Raw genomic sequence first — 13768 nt, forward strand, 5'->3', positions numbered from 1 at the left:
CTCTGCGTAGTGTGTAGCCTTTGCTACTTTGGTCCCAGCTCTCTGCAGGTCATTCATCAGGTCCCTCCGTCTAGTTCTGGGATTTTTGTTCACCGTTCTCTTGATCATTTTGACCCCACAGGATGACATCTTGCGTGGAGCCCCAGATCGAGGGATATTATCAATGGTCTTATATGTCTTCCATTTTCTTACAATTGCTCCCACAGTTGATTTATTCACACCAACCTGCTTGACTATTGTAGATTCACTCTTCCCAGCGTGGCGCACATCTACAATTTTCTTCCTGGTGTCCTTCAACAGCTCTTTGGTCTTGGCCATGGTTGAGTTTGGAGTCTGACAGTTTGAGGCTGTGGAAAAGTGTCTTTTATACAGATAACGAATTCAAACAGGTGCCATTAATACAGGTAACAGGTGGAGGACAGAAGAGCTTATTAAAGAAAAAGTTACAGGTCTGTGAGAGCCAGAAATCTTGCTTGTTTGTGGGTGACCAAATACTTATTTTCCACCATAATTTACAAATTAATTATTAAAAAAATCCTACAATGTGATTTTCTGGATTTTTTTTTCTCATTTTGTCTCTCATTGTTGAAGTGTACCTATGTTGAAAATTACAGACCTCTCTCATCTTTGTAAGTAGGAGAACTAGCACAATCAGGGACTGATTAAATACTTTTTTACCACACTGTAATATATATATATATATATATATATATATATATATATATATATATATATATACACACACACACAACATATATGTACACAGCATTGTTTACAGCCATACAGTACTTAACATTAGCTTTGAGACATAAAGGTTGTGTATTTAGCAATATATAATAGTCCCAAGCCTACTATTCATAGGAGATCAGAGGGTTATACTGCATAAGTAATTGAAAACATTTTATGTATGTTTTGACCATTTGTTGCTTAGGGCCCCTTTCACACATAACACGAAAGACAGAAACCAGAATAAATTCCGCAAACCAAAAATGAAATGGGGAACCGCGAAACATTCTGCCTGCTATCGGAAGGACACATGGTCAGACAGGCGTGCACGATACCCCAGCAACAGTTTTGTGCACGCTCGTGTTTATGCGCACAAACACAGTGCAAGCATGCATCCCTCTCATGAAGACATCAGCCGGGCTCTCATCACATGAAGAGCCAGCTCTCATTAACGCATCAACCGGCATGGCGTATCCAGCGCGCAGTGTTCCGCTGGTGACCGCACTGCAAATGTGATATGTGTTTTAATTATTACAATTGAAATCCTGCAGTGACACAGGCCTAGTGGTGATTCTCAGCATGGCACGATATTCACCAGCACTGTGGTGCGCTGATGGTCAGCTGAAGCGATATGTTTTAACTTATTCCCACGTGATGGCAGCACGCTGACGTCCACGCTACACGGTGTAGTTATGTGATGCCATATTCTATCAGCCACTACAGGTGTTCCCCGGCTGTGACTTGCGAGTACAGATATCTGAATAGTTGCAGGTCACAGGGGGACACGCCCAGCTTTGTCCGTGGACGTCGCTGTTGTGGGAAAAAAAACACACACACACACACACAATAAAAAAAACTGCAATATGTTGAATCCCCCTTATGGAGCGGACAATACAAGTATGAACCTTCTGTTCCTCTGTAGATGACCCATGGTCATAGACGTGCAGTCATGAAATGACATGAATGACGCAGTGCGCGCTTATCATGTCCATCTGTCCATCATGTCCATCTGCTGGCCCGGCATCTCCAGCCAGCAGCGCGCAGAAGGAGAGACATCGCGTCATATGGACCATAGCTCATGTGGGTGACGTGACATTCAGGTCACATGATCAGATGGTACTTTCACATGGGACAGCCTGCCGGTGTGTGCGCAGACTGGCCGCTCAAGCCCGTGTCAAAAGCGATATATGTTTTTATGTAGTTCGATGTGAGGACAGCAAGCACACGCACACACCTCATGGCGTAGAGTTGTAAGGTCATGTCCTTCAAAACATGTTATGTACTTTCCAGCTGTGAGTCGCGGGTCAAGAGGTCTCAACAGCTGTTGCTATTTAGCCCCGCCTTTTCTAAGTGCCCGGCAAGCAGTGTTAGATGTTCATGTGTGCCACCTGGAATTTGGCCGACACCTGCCGAGAGAGGCATCGAATGGGCATTCGCAGGGCATTCACTGTATTTTGGCCACTTGTGTGCACGGATGGTTGTGACGACAGCTGTAGGCAAGGTGTTTGAGGCAGCTCTGATTTTTCACGAGTGGCATGCAGTTCCTCCTTCATGCGCCAGTTGGCTTCAGTTGTGTTATGTGTGAAGGGGCCCTTAGCACTGTCTGAAGTAAATAAAATAATTTCCACAAGCATTGTTTCAGCTCTTTATGGTCAAGTGCTATTTTACCTTCCCCTAAAATCTAAAGCTAAAATCTACTGTACCAGTTTAGAACACTCATATCTCTCTTTTGTGTGTGTGTGTGTGTGTGTGTGTGTGTGTGTGTGTGTGTGTGTGTGTGTGTGTGTGTGTGTGTGTGTGTGTGTGTGTGTGTGTGTGTGTGTGTGTGTGAGGGGGTGACTTTGATGTCTTTTTCGGCATCTCTTTTTCCCATAATTCTGTTTGCCAGCATTGAGATGCAGCATGTTCCTGCTGCCAACGCCATGACTAAAGGGGCAGGGTCAGAGGGCGGGGCATGTGAGGTGTTTGATGTTGATGACTGAATGCAGCCCTTAATTTCACCCTCTCTCAGTTCCTAACAACCGTTGCTGGGAAAGAGTGATGAGAGGAGTAGAGTCTTGGAAGAGAAATAGAAATAAGCCTATTGGGCAGCGAACCCCTGCCAGCTCAAAGAAAAGCCCCTTGTTGCTCTCTTTCTCCTCTTCTTTCTCTTTAGCAGTGCACACACTGGGAACCATCTTGGCTGGACATCATCTTTTCATCCTGCAGGTTGATGATTGCACACAGCTGCTGAATGCCAGCAACTCCATATCTGTTCCAGTTGTCATTGACCTCTTTTACAGGCAGACTTGATGGAAATTCTTGATAAGCAAACATGAAAAGCAGTTAAACAAAAAAAAAAGGAAGATGGACTCTATCTTCTTTCTGACCCACACACAGCATATCAAAGCCACACTGGACATAAAGCTATTGTGGAAAAAAAAAAAAATCATCAGATGAAAGCCAGATTGGAAAATTCTCAGGGATAATAACATTTACATTTACTCTGATGGACTACCCAGCAGTAGGGAATAAGTTTCATTACACTAGAAGTCTTTCAGAAAGCGCTGTAACTAGGTTTAAGGATATGATTCCTTCTTTATGTTCTCTAATGCCATATAACAACACAGTGCAGAGTAGCTACCTAAACTCTGTAAGGGAGATAGAGTATCTCGTCAATAGTTTTACATCCTCATTGAAGACAACTTTGGATGCTGTAGCTCCTCTGAAAAAGAGAGCTTTAAATCAGAAGTGCCTGACTCCGTGGTATAACTCACAAACTCGCAGCTTAAAGCAGATAACCCCCTAAGTTGGAGAGGAAATGGCGTCTCACTAATTTAGAAGATCTTCACTTAGCCTGGAAAAAGAGTCTGTTGCTCTATAAAAAAGCCCTCCGTAAAGCTAGGACATCTTTCTACTCATCACTAATTGAAGAAAATAAGAACAACCCCAGGTTTCTTTTCAGCACTGTAGCCAGGCTGACAAAGAGTCAGAGCTCTATTGAGCTGAGTATTCCATTAACTTTAACTAGTAATGACTTCATGACTTTCTTTGCTAACAAAATTTTAACTATTAGAGAAAAAATTACTCATAACCATCCCAAAGACGTATCGTTATCTTTGGCTGCTTTCAGTGATGCTGGTATTTGGTTAGACTCTTTCTCTCCGATTGTTCTGTCTGAGTTATTTTCATTAGTTACTTCATCCAAACCATCAACATGTTTATTAGACCCCATTCCTACCAGGCTGCTCAAGGAAGCCCTACCATTATTTAATGCTTCGATCTTAAATATGATCAATCTATCTTTGTTAGTTACTATACCACAGGCTTTTAAGGTGGCAGTAATTAAACCATTACTTAAAAAGCCATCACTTGACCCAGCTATCTTAGCTAATTATAGGCCAATCTCCAACCTTCCTTTTCTCTCAAAAATTCTTGAAAGGGTAGTTGTAAAACAGCTAACTGATCATCTGCAGAGGAATGGTCTATTTGAAGAGTTTCAGTCAGGTTTTAGAATTCATCATAGTACAGAAACAGCATTAGTGAAGGTTACAAATGATCTTCTTATGGCCTCGGACAGTGGACTCATCTCTGTGCTTGTTCTGTTAGACCTCAGTGCTGCTTTTGATACTGTTGACCATAAAATTTTATTACAGAGATTAGAGCATGCCATAGGTATTAAAGGCACTGCGCTGCGGTGGTTTGAATCATATTTGTCTAATAGATTACAATTTGTTCATGTAAATGGGGAATCTTCTTCACAGACTAAAGTTAATTATGGAGTTCCACAAGGTTCTGTGCTAGGACCAATTTTATTCACTTTATATATGCTTCCCTTAGGCAGTATTATTAGACGGTATTGCTTAAATTTTCATTGTTACGCAGATGATACCCAGCTTTATCTATCCATGAAGCCAGAGGACACACACCAATTAGCTAAACTGCAGGATTGTCTTACAGACATAAAGACATGGATGACCTCTAATTTCCTGCTTTTAAACTCAGATAAAACTGAAGTTATTGTACTTGGCCCCACAAATCTTAGAAACATGGTGTCTAACCAGATCCTTACTCTGGATGGCATTACCCTGACCTCTAGTAATACTGTGAGAAATCTTGGAGTCATTTTTGATCAGGATATGTCATTCAAAGCGCATATTAAACAAATATGTAGGACTGCTTTTTTGCATTTACGCAATATCTCTAAAATCAGAAAGGTCTTGTCTCAGAGTGATGCTGAAAAACTAATTCATGCATTTATTTCCTCTAGGCTGGACTATTGTAATTCATTATTATCAGGTTGTCCTAAAAGTTCCCTAAAAAGCCTTCAGTTAATTCAAAATGCTGCAGCTAGAGTACTGACGGGGACTAGAAGGAGAGAGCATATCTCACCCATATTGGCCTCTCTTCATTGGCTTCCTGTTAATTCTAGAATAGAATTTAAAATTCTTCTTCTTACTTATAAGGTTTTGAATAATCAGGTCCCATCTTATCTTAGGGACCTCGTAGTACCATATCACCCCAATAGAGCGCTTCGCTCTCAGACTGCAGGCTTACTTGTAGTTCCTAGGGTTTGTAAGAGTAGAATGGGAGGCAGAGCCTTCAGCTTTCAGGCTCCTCTCCTGTGGAACCAGCTCCCAAGTCAGATCAGGGAGACAGACACCCTCTCTACTTTTAAGATTAGGCTTAAAACTTTCCTTTTTGCTAAAGCTTATAGTTAGGGCTGGATCAGGTGACCCTGAACCATCCCTTAGTTATGCTGCTATAGACGTAGACTGCTGGGGGGTTCCCATGATGCACTGTTTCTTTCTCTTTTTGCTCTGTATGCACCACTCTGCATTTAATCATTAGTGATCGATCTCTGCTCCCCTCCACAGCATGTCTTTTTCCTGGTTCTCTCCCTCAGCCCCAACCAGTCCCAGCAGAAGACTGCCCCTCCCTGAGCCTGGTTCTGCTGGAGGTTTCTTCCTGTTAAAAGGGAGTTTTTCCTTCCCACTGTAGCCAAGTGCTTGCTCACAGGGGGTCGTTTTGACCGTTGGGGTTTTACATAATTATTGTATGGCCTTGCCTTACAATATAAAGCGCCTTGGGGCAACTGTTTGTTGTGATTTGGCGCTATATAAAAAAAAAATTGATTGAAATTGATAAGAAATGTCCGTGAATGTTTCATGAACATGGATTGTAAAAATGAGGACGAGGGGCTCCATCAGTCATCACTCAATGTGAACATTGCCTTTCCAAATGAAGTGTAGGGTCCTGGGGGGGGGGATATCTCAAACTGCTGAACTCTGTGGCCTTAAAATGGACTAGCTAAACTTAGCTGGCAGTGAGGGGTGAGTTGGGATTGGGAGGGAAATGTCTGGATGCAAGAAAAAGAGCAAAACATGCTCCCATTTCCCTGGCTGTCTGTTTCTGATGAACAGCAGACAAAATCCCACAATAAGTGGCAGTCCAAGACACGGGGATGGAAGGAGGCAAAGGAGAGGAAGAGAGAAAAGCAGAAAGAAAGAAAGAGAAGAGGCACTCACAGCTTGCTGAGACTGTCCAATCCAGAGAAAGCCCCGTTGGTGTCCTCTATTGTGCCAGAGATGTCGTTATGGTCCAGCTCCCTGTGGAGAATAAGAAAAAAGAGGGGGATAAGAGTGATGGAAGGAGGGGAGGGAGGACAACAGGAATACGGTCTGCCAGCGCTGAAGCATTTCACAGCCCTGGCAAAGGCTGGTCTGGAAGTCACGGGTTACCTCCTCACCCACACTCCCTCCTCCTCCCCCCTTGCACCTGGCCTTAACCGGCCTTTGGCCGCTCTGCTCTGCGAGCCAAGCACAATCTTTCCTTGGAGCGCTGGAGGAGTGTGCATGTGAGCATGTGTTTGTTTGTGTGAAGACAAATCCAGCTGAGGCAAACACGTATGATTCATTATGACACAGAGGGATTGGCAGACGGTTTGATCTGTTCATCCAACGGTGGCAGGTTTTGCACAACCAAAACCAAAGTCAGGACTCTGAATGAGGTTTGGGACAGAACTGAGCCAAGCAAAGACACAATAGTTTCAATGAAAGAAGAGAGAGGCTCCTCTGAGGGCATGTTGGGAGTTTCCAAACTTGTTGAATACCATTCTTTCTGCTTCCTCTTCTAAAGAACAATCTCCCTGGTGAAGTCAGAGCAGTTCTACACTTATCTGAGCCATTGGCAGACTTTCTTTCAAACTTAAGAAATGCCTTTGACAGTAATGGTGAGTCACACCCTCTGCCACCTCCACAATAGCACCCTCTGCTGCTCCTCCTTCCTGTGATTTCCAATCATAGATTATGCCCATTTGTTTCTTTTCAACTTCCACTGGCCGCTTACTTTGCTGGACTGGACTGAGGCTGCCAATTTCCTTCTCTTTATGGTTGGCTGAATGTGAATGGATGTGGCCTTGTCAAAGCAAGGTGAACGGTGGGGGCTCTGGAGCAGGGGACAGAGAAGGGGGCCCTGAAGAGCCAACAACCCCCGTGGCCGAACTGGAGGGTAGGCTGGTTTGTTTGGCACTTTCACACCCCAATGCAGGCTCCAGCACCATGCCAGCTTGACCAGCAGTGCAGGCCCAATTAAAGCTCCCCCAGCTCCTTTTCAGAGCGCGGGCTACGGCCGTCCTCTGCTCTACTGATTAGATTAGGTCTGCCTCAATGACAGAGAGCACTAGTGATTAAAGAGGTGGCGAAATAATATGCAAAATCTGGAGATGGTGTATTGAAAAACTGACAACACCCGTAAGACAAACGAGGGACATAAGCAGGGACTAAAAAGTAATAACGAGTAAAAGACAAGAAAATCCTGGAGCCCCCTCTCAAAAGCTGAGCTCACTGTCCCACCCTCTATTTCCCTTTGTAACTAGTTATCCAGTGCGATGAGTGCCAATGACAAGAGGCCTGTATACAACACGGCTCGTCACCCCACTGTGAGACAGAGAGTTCTGGCCCAGCTACTTAGTCTGGCTCTGCAACTGTGATGAAACGCTGCTAAATGGGTCCTTGGTGACAGACCAAGACCCCCAAAACCTCTCTCTGGGATTTGTCCCCCAATTTTGTTTTTCTTTCTGTAGGCTTGTTTGGGCATTGTGTGAAAAAGATAAATCACAAGGAACAAAAATCTCTGTCCTTTTTCTATGGCTTCGAAAAGGAATGGAAGAATCTCATGACAGGCAAGACAGAGGCCCTAATGTTTGCACACCAATGTTCAAAACAAAAACAGATAAAGGGAACACAAAGAGGACTCAAGCTATGATGATGGTGATGTGTGAACACTGCATAAAAGTAAACTCGCACAACATCATGAATACAAAGAAGGTTGGCTGAAAAAACAGCCAACCTCAAAAAGTAAACAAACCCTAGCTTCTAAGGTCAACTGCGGGAATTACATAAGCCTAAATATCAAATATCACAAAGGGAAAACAAATATATTAAACATCTCAGCTTCCACTGTTCCCAAGTGACACATGTGAGCTTATTAAGAGTTGAGCCAAAGCCATTATTGGTGTCCTGCTGGGGGCAGTTTGTGGCTTGGTATTACGAGTTTGGGGGTGTACTCACAGGATGCATACTGCTTTGAGGCCCTTGAATGCTCCCTCAGTAATGTGGCTGATGGTGTTGTGGCCCAGACGGAGGGTGTGAAGGTCCCCAAGCACAGCCAGACTGCCTTCGTCCAGACGAGTCAAGTTGTTGTATGACAGATTCCTGGAGATAAAACAGAAAGGGAGCCACAAAAGCAGATAGAGAAGGGAAGAAAGATGTTCTGTGTGAGGTCTAGAAGGAGAAGACAGGCTGGCAGAACACTGAGGCTTCTCACAGCATCATTATATTCAATGTCTGGTTGCTGCTCTGTGATGTGTTTTTCCAGTCTTTTTACTTGACCACAAGATGTTAACAGAATGGACTTAACAGACATTAGAGAGAGTGTAATAGTTTGAGAAGGAAGAACTCATAGCTAAAACCTTACATACTCTATCTACAACCATGATTTATAAGCCTTTTTGAGCATGTGATAAACCTCAGGAGAATATACTGTTACCCATGCAGCTAAAGTATTACTTCCATAATGATAATTATTCTCATATTTTAGCCTCAAAATATCTTAACACCAAAATCATTTTGAAAACAAGTCAACTTTCTTGAGAACACTGAAAATGAACACTGGATTAGAAATGAAATTTTTTAGAATTGACATTTCTGCGGTAAAATCACAGTTTATATAATAAAGCATGATAATTTTTGATTATAAATTACGATAAATTCCATAATGGTACCTTTGAAGCATTTGTTAAAGGCAGCATTGTGCATTTTATTGCCCTCTTTCTGGGCCTTACAGTCTGTCTCTGAAGCCAGACAGCAGGTTTGCTTGACCAGCCATGTGTGCACAGATTCTCCTAGATGACGGCTCAGCTTGGTCTACTGGGAATGCAATAACTGGCTCCTCATAAAGAAAGTCTCTCTTTTATCAGCCAGTGGGGTTATCATAACCCAACATAATAAAAATCATATAACTGCTGAGCAGTTCAGCACCGGGAGGAAGATATGTGGATGGTGCAGGGAGCAATCTGTCATATGCAGATATGTGCACAGGAAACAGCAATAAGATACACAGAGCAAACTGACATGAAAGCAGGAAAAGACACTAAGCCCATCTACCACTTTATCCGCCTGAGTTTAATACATAAACAAATGTAGACACAGATCCTGCAGGCTACCTCGCAGTTAGCAACGCCTCAATTGAGCAGCAATAACAGCACTGCCATATACATACAGTAAAACTCGCCTAAACAGTCATCGTAAAATCAGATATTTGCACTCACCAGACAAAAGCAAAAGTCCCAATACTTTTGTATGGTTTTCCATGTAATAAACACTGTATATAATAAATTTTGTATAACAGATTTTTCGCTCACATTGTCCGATGGCAATGCATTTCCATTAACACCCCTCGCATGTACCAGACAAAGCAGTCTGGATGTATCCGGTAACCAAGGTAAGAAATGTTCCGCACTGACACGAGTCGATTCAAGGAAAGTGGGTAGAGTATGTCCTTGATTAAAAGACCCCAAGCATTTATTTTTTTCTAACCGTGCTCAGACCCAACACCTAAACGAGGCAGGGTGTAATTCAAGGCCAGTGATTATTAACAAAATTCTGCTTGTTGCCTCCACTGTAATATCATGTTAAATTTCACGTATATTTTTGGGTGTGACGAACCAAACTGCTTTAGATCAGAGCCCTCTGCTTGGCTGTGAACCCGCGCACCTACTAAATGACGAAGACTGCAAAGGGCTGTGATTTGTCGCTGTTCTGGTTTCACTCCTTCCTTCATGTCATATTTTAACAGTTTTTTGCAGTGATTACATTTTGATCATGATTCAAATATGTTTGTCAGAAAAGTCAGCAAATATGACCAACTTTATGACACAAAGTCAGAAAAAGATGCTCAAATGAGATGACCTACAATGGAGGGAATTGCAGATCATGTTGATGATTGCATAAAGAAGTGGAGCTCAGTGAGGGACATACAATCCATATAATCCATAAAAAGCCACTGTTCCTGCGGCAAATTGCATAAAAAAGTGATGGAGAAGATTAAAAGGGTCACACACACGTCATTATATGGCCACGGAGTTACGGAGCTGGAGAAGCATAAATCAGGCTTTAGGATTTTAAGGTACCACTCCACAGCGGACTTAGAAGAAAGAGTGACTTGACCAAATATAATCTTTTTAATGCACATAATGCCTGGTGCTTATTTAAGACAGGCTTTTATTTTTTTCAGACAAAGTTTTGACCCGGTGTTGCAGACCAAACATTCCCCCCCTAAAAATTGATCCACCCTGCCTTCACTGCAAATGCGTTATTTGGGACCACAGCAGCACGTCTGAGTCTGACTCTCTACACCCAAAGCAATCAAAGGGAATAATGTGATTGACCATCAGATGATAATGGTAAAAGCTCTTAAATCATTCTAAAGTCAGTTTTAAGCAGAAATGGGGCCGTTTCAAGCAGAAAACGAGGCGATAATCGGTGAGTCGTTACTGACGCTCTGAAATAACGCTCTAATCGGTCCGCCGTCTTTTATTATGAAACAATGCTGAATTTATGTGGAAATGATTGTTGTACAAAAGCTTCAGATATCTCTCGATGAGACAGATGATGACTGGAATGCAGCTTTAAGCAGAAACAAGGTAATAATCGGTGAATCACTGGTGATGCTCAGAAATGATGCATGCGTAATGAAGGCAGGGTGGACCGATTTTTAGGGGGGACCATTTGGTCAGTGACACCGGTCATTAAATGAGGCAGGTCCCAATTCAAGATCAGGCGTTTAATCATGGAAATGCGTAAGCCCAACTGGTGCTCTTGGGGTTCTCTGTAAATTGTTAGGCGCATCCTGACTGTAACTAATCCGTCACATATATATATGACAGATTTTGTCCGTTTTATACATAGAGTGGATTTTGTCCGTTTTATACATTGTATAGTGGATTTCAATTGTAACAGACAAAATTCACTGGTCCACCTGAATCCATTAGATGCAAATTTTACTATATATATATATATATATATATATATATATATATATATATATATATATATATATATATATATATATATATATATATATATATATATATATATATATATACGCACTGCATTCACCTTACATACTTGTAGAAACTGAAAAGTCAGAAATTGAAACATCGTTATCTGCTATTTGCAACCTCCTTGCCAAGTTGCTGAATAAGAAGGAAAACTGATTTTGGAAAATGTTCACAAAGTTGTGTTAACCTGAATCCCCTGAAGAAAATTTAATTAGTAATATTCACAAATGAAAGCGGACATTTGGACATGTTCCCTTTTTCCCTTAAGTAACCTTCAGCTCAAAGACACTAAGTATTTGGAATCCCAACCAGGTTAGCTCCTGTTAGTCATGTGAGTGACAATAGTTTGCGCTCAAATGAGCTGCACAGATTAAATAGTTATTTTTCAACTATGTCTATATTATATTTGATACTGCTATCGGCCATGTTACAAATAACTGCCACCTCAACTTTCAAGAACCTCACCTGAGTTTCTTGGCCACAATGTGTTGCTGCAAACTTAGTATCTCTTATATATGTTTTATGTTAAATCGTCTGAATTTAGAGGATAATCTGATCTCCTTTCTTTGTTGCTGTAACTTTTGTCTGTTTGCTGAATGGTTTTGAATTTGAGTGGAGGCCTCTGGAATGAAGTGTGCACGTTCAGCCTCATTTAAATGCTGGTACTCACAGTTCCCTCAGTTTCTGGCAGAACTTCCATCCATCAGGATTGATACGGGTTATGGAGTTGTTACTGAGAAAAAGTTTCTGGAGAGAAGTCAGGCCATAAAGGGAGCCGCTATTCACTTCTGTGAGGCTGTTGTAATCCAGGTGACTGCACAAGACAAAATTAAGAGAACCAAAATAAAGGTTTTGTGAGTGATTACAACTTTAAATTAGTGTTTGATAGTAGTCAACTATTGAAAAATGTTGTTGCCAACTCAAAAGATTAGTCTGTACACAACTATCTATCTATTAGATAGATAGATATTATCTATCTATCTATGTATCTATCTTTTGCTCCATAATATTCTTTTAGTGAAAAAAAAATTGGTATGTTTGAGTTATTAACATTTACATACAGAACTTTCATTTTAGCGAGGTCCCAGAAGGCTCCATCAGTCAGCTTGCTAATGTTATTCCTTTGCAGTTTGAGAACCTCCAAACTGGACAGACCCCGAAATGTCAGACCCTCCACCTGACGGATACGGTTCCTGTTCAGTTCACTGTAGGGGAAGGTATAAAACGGATATAAAATATGTAGCACAAACTAAAAGACACAATTAATTAAAAAAACTAAATACTCATTTTAGAGGAAACCTTTTGGTTCTTACTGTACACAAGCATGGATCACATTTAAGTCAAAACCTAAGAATTCTGGATTGCACAAGCTACAAAATGTGCATTCCTTATTGGTGTCACGTCCACTTGTGGCATGGGGCCAGCAATGTATACCCACAGGCCTTACCGAACAAACAAGGGCCATTCTTTGACCCTCTGAAGGCAGAGTGATTCCAAATGTGTAGTGAAAAACCACAGCAGTTCTCTCTTTACATGTAACAGTGAATGCGCTCTTCTGACCTTTGTGTAAAAGCTGTAAAAGCCCTCAGGCTGGCAAAGATAAACATCCGCACAGGTTCCTTTGTGTCTAGCGCACATCACCGAGAACACCTGCTCAACAATAGGCACCTGGGGAAACTTCTGGAGCCACAATAGGGGAGACTTCCATTACACAAGCCATTATACCATACATAATGGAGGCGTTAAGATCCAGGTAGTTCTACCTAACCTCTGTGCTAGAGGCGAGTGTTGAGAATGAACACTTTAAGGATATAGAGGCCATAATTCACAGATAATGTGGTGATGGTGTTTGCCAAGTCATAGCTTGCCCACCTGTGGAGCTCTAGCTCACACTAATACTGTTTCATTTGTTAAATTATATAACGGCTGAGTGGATCCTTGTCTTTTCATTGGTGCTTTGTATGTCACGTGACATGGATTATTCGTCCCATTCGTGTTACATTGCATTTAGAGTGCAATTTGGTTCTATACGTTTGGTGCCACTGCACTCTGTACACACATAAACACACCTACATACACTCGCGCGCGTGCACACATACACACACACGTGCATGCACATACAACAAAAACAACAGCACTGTAAGCCGTCTGGAGGCTGTTAGCAGGACGTTAGAATGATAAGTTGGACTCATTTCTGACAGGATTTTTCTTTTTTTCGCTGCACTGAGGAAGTACACAGTCTTTTTTTCTTTTTCTTGGTAGTACATGCGCGCAGAAGCGCTGTCCCGGTTGTGTGAGCGCGCACGCAGGACAACGACACAAGCGGGACTACGATTTGATTGAGCTAACTGACGGTGCTAGTTCTTGTAACACACACACCCACAAAAAAAAATCCACTCAGCTGTAAGCCGTCTGGATGCATGAAGAGCTGTTAAGATGAAA

At 42.1% G+C, this 13768-nt stretch overlaps 1 protein-coding gene across 1 annotated transcript in view; it reads right to left on the reverse strand.

The window, feature by feature from the left end:
• Positions 1-13768, reverse strand: part of lrig1 (leucine-rich repeats and immunoglobulin-like domains 1) — a 106886-nt gene that overhangs the window by 28728 nt on the left and 64390 nt on the right. The window contains exons 6-9 of the mRNA XM_034167167.1: positions 12388-12531; positions 11997-12140; positions 8277-8420; positions 6234-6314 (exon numbers count right to left, since the gene is read on the reverse strand). Of these exons, the coding sequence (XP_034023058.1) occupies positions 6234-6314; positions 8277-8420; positions 11997-12140; positions 12388-12531 (513 nt within the window). The remainder of the gene's footprint in view (positions 1-6233; positions 6315-8276; positions 8421-11996; positions 12141-12387; positions 12532-13768) is intronic.

This window comes from Thalassophryne amazonica, chromosome 3 (assembly GCF_902500255.1).
Source record: "Thalassophryne amazonica chromosome 3, fThaAma1.1, whole genome shotgun sequence".
Taxonomy (NCBI): domain Eukaryota; kingdom Metazoa; phylum Chordata; class Actinopteri; order Batrachoidiformes; family Batrachoididae; genus Thalassophryne; species Thalassophryne amazonica.